Source organism: Lycium ferocissimum, chromosome 9, assembly GCF_029784015.1.
Source record: "Lycium ferocissimum isolate CSIRO_LF1 chromosome 9, AGI_CSIRO_Lferr_CH_V1, whole genome shotgun sequence".
Lineage (NCBI taxonomy): Eukaryota > Viridiplantae > Streptophyta > Magnoliopsida > Solanales > Solanaceae > Lycium > Lycium ferocissimum.
This window is the reverse complement of record NC_081350.1, coordinates 28,497,584-28,504,908: the sequence shown is the minus strand read 5'-3', so window position 1 is coordinate 28,504,908 and position 7,325 is coordinate 28,497,584. Positions and strand designations below refer to the sequence as shown.

Here is a 7,325-nt window from a genome sequence, read left to right as displayed (position 1 = left end):
TTGAAAATCTGTATTTGGTCATGAAAATTTCAAATACAACATATGTAAAACATCTAAACCCTATATCACTTTTTTTATTTTCACTATATTTAAACAACCAAATATTTTGTGCAAAAATTATAATCAAACACAACTCGATCTTCAACTCCAACTTCAAAATTTCAAATATAAAATAAAAATAGTAGGCGTTTGGCCATAAGAATTATTCACTTTATTCAGGAATTTTTTTTCTTTTTTCACTTTTTAGCGTTTGGCCATAAGAATTCCGAATACAACTTGAAGTTGTATTCCGGAATACCAAAAACTTCAAAAACTTATTTTTCAAAAAAATTTACTTTTTTACAACTATATTTTACCAAAAACTACAATTTCAAAAACTATGACCAAACACAACTCCAACTCCAAAATTCCAAAAAAAAAATGAATTTTTTTTTGGTTTCTACGGACAAACGGGGCCATAGTCTTTGGATTTCATGGCCTTAAACTGTGGAAATAGTGTAGTCAAAATATTTCTTTTGCATCCCCGTCAAGTAAAAGTCGTGGCGTCCATTTTGACTAAAGTGAGCCCCCTATATTTACGTGTAGGCCTGTAATGACCAAAAACCTAATAAGCTAATCACAAATCAGCATTCAATCGTGGCGTCAATTTTGAACACAGTCAACGCCGTTAATTCTAGCCGGCTCTCCATTTTCTAAAATTCCAAAATCCTCTTCATAAATCCTCTCTTCTCTCTGCTCTGCTCCAATTCCATTTCATTCTCTTCCACATCTCATTTTTTTTTTAACGATCTAACGGCTGCGATATGTCGGTAAGTATACGCTACATTTTGAGTATTCTTCAAGTTTTTAACTGACTTTTTTACTGTCTATTTATCTGATTTGATAGTTTTGAATGTTGCCTCTATTGATTGCTTTTATTGAAGTTTAGCTACGAGTTTTTTTTTTTAATCCTTGAGCTCTGAGATTGAGATGCTTTGAAGTATCTAATTACTTCAGTTATAAGCTAATTCAGCTGTTTTACGTATCTTTGATATATTTATGATATTCGTGTAATTGTTATTGATTTGTTTGAAATCGTCAAAGTTGTTGTTGGCAGTTTTTCTGTAATAGGTATAGAAAGTATAAGATTTGCGTTTATTTGAAAAGTTGATAATTTTTCCTGTCAAATGCTAGTCTTATGGACTATGCATCTGGACAAATTTTTTGTACTACTATCCGAGTTGTGGCTTATATGCGACACATTCTGCGTTAACTAAATAAAATGGAAATAAAATCGGATTCCAGGCGATGAAGCTTGCGATGATACATGTCCTACAATAAACAAAGCAAACTAGGCGGTTCGATCAAAATGAAGTCTTGTTTTGACTAAATAGTTATGGATGACTTCACTTGACAATTCCAATTCTAATCGATTAATTGAGGAATCATATCAATCAATTGGATAAGCATGAATGTGAACTGTTGGAGTCGGCTATACAAATCCTCTATATCCATTCAACTATCTTCGGGGCTGTATCATTCCAGTACTTCTATAATTTGTTTTTGATATCAAGTCAGCTTAAAAATAATTATAAGGTGATGAATCCTCTAATTCTATTTTGCGGATCATACAAAACAGCAATTCTTGTAAAGGCAATTCAAGCTTATACAAAAACGAATTGTTTGGGTTAAGAATTTGGCGATGTGCATTTTCTTGCTCAAACCGGGAAGATTTGGCTACTCTAAGACCAGATCAGTTTTGTCTATGTTATACGAGGAATCCTATATTACTATATACTTATGTGTGTTGGGAGGGGGAGGCCGGAGTGGATGAGCTTGACCATCCTCAAATTTGAGATAGTGAAGTATAATGCTGACTCAGAAGACCAAAGAAGTTAGAGTCAACTAGATTCCGGAGGAGTGAACCAAGATTCCGGAGGAGTGAACTTACTATAGAATGTCCTATCAAGCAATATCACAATGCTAAGTCATGAGTGAATATACCACATCTTTTAGGTCAAGGGTATCTTCATACGTGGGGTATCGAATAAAAGTTGATTGTTAATCTAATTGCAATTTCAACAAGTTCTCGTAAAATGACTCATTCAGCAAACATTACTTTTACTTTTGATGTAAAGGAGTATAAACTATCACTAAATTACATTTTTAACTTGTCCAGCAGCAAATATAATGGACACATACATGCTGAACAGGAGCAGCAGAGCTGAGAGAGTATTTTAATAGGTAGTTTACAGAAAGGGGTCAAAATAACCGGGCGTAAAACTTATATTGTATCAAAATTTCAATGGCTCAAACATTGCTGATAGGTTTCAAGCCAAGTACCTCTCTTATGATATCATGTTCCTAATAGTCCCAAGTCTTCATTTTAGATTACTAGCACACATCTTTGCGTGATCCTTTGGTGTTAACATGTTGCTTTTCTTATTTGTTTTAAAGGATGATAAATGTTCCAAGTATGTCTTATTAAGAATTAGGTATAACTGAAATGTTGAAAATGAGACTATCTTCCCAAGCTCTTGACAGCTTGCTGGTTCCTGGGCAGGTGAAAACTGTTAAAGTTAGCAATGTCTCCTTAGGGGCATCAGAGCGCGATATCAAGGAATTCTTTTCTTTCTCTGGTGATATTGAATATGTTGAGGTGCAAAGGTTAGCTCTTGAGACTGTTTACCATTTTCTTTGAGCTAATTCTTTTAGTTTGTCTTTAACATCAATTTTTTTACTTTGTAGTGATACTGAACGAAGTCAAATTGCATATGTTACGTTCAAAGATTCTCAGGGAGCTGACACTGCAGTTCTTCTTTCAGTTATCATCGTTCTCCTTATCTGTTAAATTTTCCTATTTGTTTCCCTTACTCTTTGCATTATGCTTATCTGGGGCTGCGCCATCAAGCTGATAATCTGAAATCTGAAATCTGAAGATTAACAATTGCGATAATGTTCCCTCCTATAGTCCTATATGCATTTATATCAAGTAGTAATCATGTTTATTTCTTCATTATATTGTCCTGGCATATTACTATAAGTCATTTGAGTCTGACTGAGATGGTACTTTTCACTGCTAGAACAATTTTCTAGTAACAGACCTCCATTATCGTCCCTTGCTTGCTTAGTCTTGTTAATATGCTGTTTGCTGACAACCATTTTTACCGCGTTTGACTGTATAAAGATATAAACAGTGTTGTCAAAGGCGCGCTTAAGCCCTGAAGCGAGGCTCAAAACATGTTGAGCGCTTCGCCTCGCTTTATGTGCGCTTCAGTGTCATCATCAAGGCTCTAAGACATACTTTTCCTTGCCAATGAGCCTCTCTTGAAGGGGTGACACTAGATAATTCATATTTCACTTTTCGTAATGTTTTTACAATTCCTTTGTCCATATGTTTGTTATTCATGCTTATTATTATTAGTCTTGGACTAAACATATATAGATTTGTATTTTTGCACCATTGCGGTTTTTTAAATTAAAGCCCACGCTTTATTTGCGCTTTGTGCTTAAAGCCCCAGCTGACCGTAGAGCTTTTCTGCGCTTTTCGCTTTTGATAACACTGGATATAAAGTAATGACTTTAGCTAATTGACGATGCAACTGCCAGACAAAACTTTTTATCTGATTGAGGTTATTGTAGAAATTCATTTTTGAGTTCTTCATTTTTGTCATTTAAAATTTTAAGCTAATTTAAATTCATGAAATTTGTGCTATAGCCTGGCATCAGGGATGTTGCATTTTAAAGTTTTCACTGTAGAATTCCAGGTGCTCCCTTAATGCTTATCTAAGCATGAGAGTATGATTGATAAGGCAGACGATTTTAGTGCTGGCTTTTTTTGAAAGACTCTAGGAGTGAGTTTGGCTGACCCACCATATTAGTGTCCTAAGAAAACTTATCATAGAAAATGTCATTGGAGAAAGGGGAAAAGAAACTTTCTTTGGGCTGTTGGACTTCTGTACATAGTTCTGTTTAAATAGATGAGATATGAGGGAGTTGCAAGGCTGAAACAGTAGTTTTATAAAGAATATGGTACACTATCGTAGTCATTCCTGATTTATGATGTTATGGTAGAATCTCACTTTAAGTTCTATAAACATGCTTAAATCTACTCATAATGTCAATTGCTCATACGCTTGATATTATGCCGTCTCACCTTCAAAAACTGTTGAGTCTGGTGATTGCCACAAAATGTCAGATACTTGCAAAACTTTGTTAGGTACTTGTAAAATTTCTCCATCCTTTATCGTTCTAGGGAAGGTATTGAGACGGCTTTTCATTGTTAAATGGGAAAATGTTAACACGAGGTAGCACTTGGTAAATAGACTGAAAACTGAGCTGGAGGTTTAACTTTCATGTCCACGTAGAGTCCATGCAAGTGTGAAGGGTTAAATGAAAGGCCATTCATGTTTATTCCCTTTTTCTTCCTAGGATTGTTGGGCTTTCTAGGATAAGAAGGTATTCAATGCAATCTTTGCTTCTGTTCTCTTTTTTCCTTTTTAAGTGGTTTACGGGTCAGGACGGGTGCACCTCAACTATTCCGCCATGTACCTGCATCTCCTGCCATTGCAGGTGCCAGGTAACTTTTCCCACCAAGACTTAGGCAGATTGAGAGAAATAACTTTTTTCTCCTTGCTGAGAATCGAGCACTATCTCTAGCCCAAAAAAAAAAAAAAAATTCCAGCTTCCTTGACCATTAGGCCACAGCTTTGGGTGCAAGCTTTGGCAGTTTTCCTGAAATGAAATAAACTACTTTAAGTTATGAATTTATATGATTATGATGCAAATGAGGTATTAATTATGCCAAAGGCACTATATGTTAGAACAGTGTCATGTATCCTCATTGCTGACCTTTACCTTGTAACATTTGAACTTTATATGTGGGCAGTTCTTCTTAAAAAGGGTATTGACAGTTATGATGTAATCCTCATGCGAACAAACGTGCTTTCTTCAGACTTGATTTTATTTCCTTTCGGATCTTTTCCTGCAATTCTTTTAGAAGGTTCTGATACAACATAAACTCTACTTGAAGCAAGAAAGAGAGTTGGTGGCATTTAGCAAGACCGTGAGACAAAATTGTAGTTTTTCTCATTTTAATCCCTATGACTATATCACTTCTCCCTTTTAGTGTGTACATTGTTGTATACGTTGAATGTTTACTACTATGGAAACATGAAGGAGTTATCAATAGTATCATTGCATTTATTTCAGGGTGCAACAATAGTTGATATGTCTGTTACCGTGACTTTGGATCCAGTTTACCAGCTTCCTCCTGCTGCTTTTACAGCATCAGTGGTAAATAAGAAAAAATATACATACTGGCATGTCCGTTGAACATGAAAAAACACGTTTCTTATATGATATTTGTGATCTGCAGCCAGCAGGAAATAAAAGTGCTGGTAATTCAGTATCTGCTTTTCAGAAAGCAGAAGACGTTGTTAGCAGCATGCTCGCAAAAGGTTATATCTTAGGTAAAGATGCTGTGGGCAAAGCAAAGTCTTTTGATGAGAAGCACCAGTTGACTTCAACTGCAAGTGCTAAAGTGGCCTCATTGGACAAAAAAATTGGTCTCACTGAGAAGATAAGCATTGGTACGTCCATTGTTAATGAAAAAGTTCGAGAAGTGGATCAGAAACTCCAGGTTTCTGATAAAGCAAGATCAGCATACTCTGCGGCAGAGCAAAAAGTTAGTACTGCTGGATCGGCCATTATGAAAAACCGGTATGTTCTCACTGGAACCACTTGGGTAGCAGACGCTTTTAGTAAAGTTGCAAAGGCAGCAGGGGAAGTGGGCCAGATGACAAAGGAGAAAGTGGGAACGACAGAGGATGAGCAAAGACAGAAAATGGTTACTGATTTTGCACATGTTCATTTATCTGAGTCTCCAAAAGCTTCTGATTTCATGGAGCATCAGTCAGCCAAACCTGCACCAGCACAAGGTTTAGTCCTTTGAGTTGAAGGCCTTGTAAGTATCTTTGAGGACTTCCAGTTCCTCGTACTACATCTCATTTTCCAATTCCCTGGTCTATAAAGAAATGGCAAGCGTACAGCAATATGTTCGATATGCAATTTTAGACGATTTCTTTTGGATTTGTACTTCTGACTGCTACAGAATTTGATTGATTTGAATATAAATGATATTTTCAAGTAGATAAATTCATAATTCTGTGTTATGCCTTGAGAAACATACACAAATTCGCACCCTTTTGCCCTTATAGGTTCTTCATTTTCCTAGTTAATTGCATGAGACATTCTTCTTGACTAAAGTAAATCTCCATAGAATGTGGAGGGGGATATTTCTGGAGAGTGAGTGACCTAACATGCGAATTGTGCTTTACATCGTGGGAGGCGGTTGCTGGGCATCTCTTTTTAACTGGCATTACAGATTTCCTTTTGTCTGTTTTTGCATACATTTTAGTTCTTTGGGTGTGAAATGCAGAGTATTTATCAGTGTAGAAGGCATTCTTTACAGGCATAACTGGAAACAGGGGGAACTTTCTTATTAGTGCGTGTGTGGTTCTTTTAAGATTGTAGTATATGAAAATCTGATGGACGTTTCTTATGCGTATTTATATTTTAGTGCTTCAATCCATTTAAGCTGGAGAATGCTCAGTTACTCCAGGTACATTTGTATGTCTGAATCATTAGGTTTTGACAGAAATCTGAGGTCGAAGTCCTGTAGACATGCTTCACGTGAGTATATACAACCTGGTTTGATCTTCTGTGTTAAGGATGTGTGCTTTAATCTTTCAAACTATTAAGAATTGTGGTTTGAGAAGTATATAATAGCGTCAAGTTTTGTCTGTATCTTGATTTTCTAGGAATTCGGATAGATTTGCTTATCACATTAAATATTTTTTCTATGTCAATCATGAATCAAGCATACCCACTGCTTGACTAAACATTGCTCAAAGGATTTAGTTACCAGGAGTACCATTTTCTTCTCTTTTTCATTTGATACTCTTTTAGTTCTACACAACATAGGAATGACATGAACTTCAGGGAAGCCTTTGGTTTTAGGTGGTAGTTATGTCCTTGATCTCAAGTCACAAATTTTAAGCTTTGCACAGTCTTGATTAGGCTTTCTACACTCTTCCTTTTGATTCTCATCTGAAAGATATAAATTTATGGAAGAATCCTCAGCATAGGCACAGTGAATAATATTTGAGAACACTAGACGTGTTTCACAATGACACCCTGGATGTTATAACTTATTGAAGTTGATAAGGATAAGACGGTACTTAGTACCCACTAGTGTATATAATAAAGTTGAGCCTTCTGCTAACTTTGGTTTTGTATCTATCTGATAATGAGGAATCATGTGATTGAATAATGTGATTGAATAA

General features: G+C 35.8%; 1 protein-coding gene across 2 annotated transcripts; it reads left to right on the top strand.

Annotated features, from left to right (window-relative positions):
- Positions 1–576: 576 nt before the first annotated feature.
- LOC132030152 (binding partner of ACD11 1) lies at positions 577–6,142 on the top strand. Of its 2 annotated transcripts, XM_059419656.1 has the most exons (5): positions 581–809; positions 2,543–2,646; positions 2,728–2,803; positions 5,191–5,274; positions 5,357–6,142. In XM_059419656.1, the coding sequence occupies exons 1-5, from the start codon at positions 804–806 to the stop codon at positions 5,930–5,932; spliced, it is 846 nt and encodes a 281-aa protein (XP_059275639.1). In that variant the 5' UTR covers positions 581–803; the 3' UTR covers positions 5,933–6,142. The 2 variants fall into 2 exon arrangements, with proteins under 2 accessions (XP_059275640.1, XP_059275639.1); XM_059419657.1 differs by lacking the exon at positions 5,191–5,274 and having other exon boundaries at positions 577–809.
- The last annotated feature ends 1,183 nt before the right edge of the window (positions 6,143–7,325 follow it).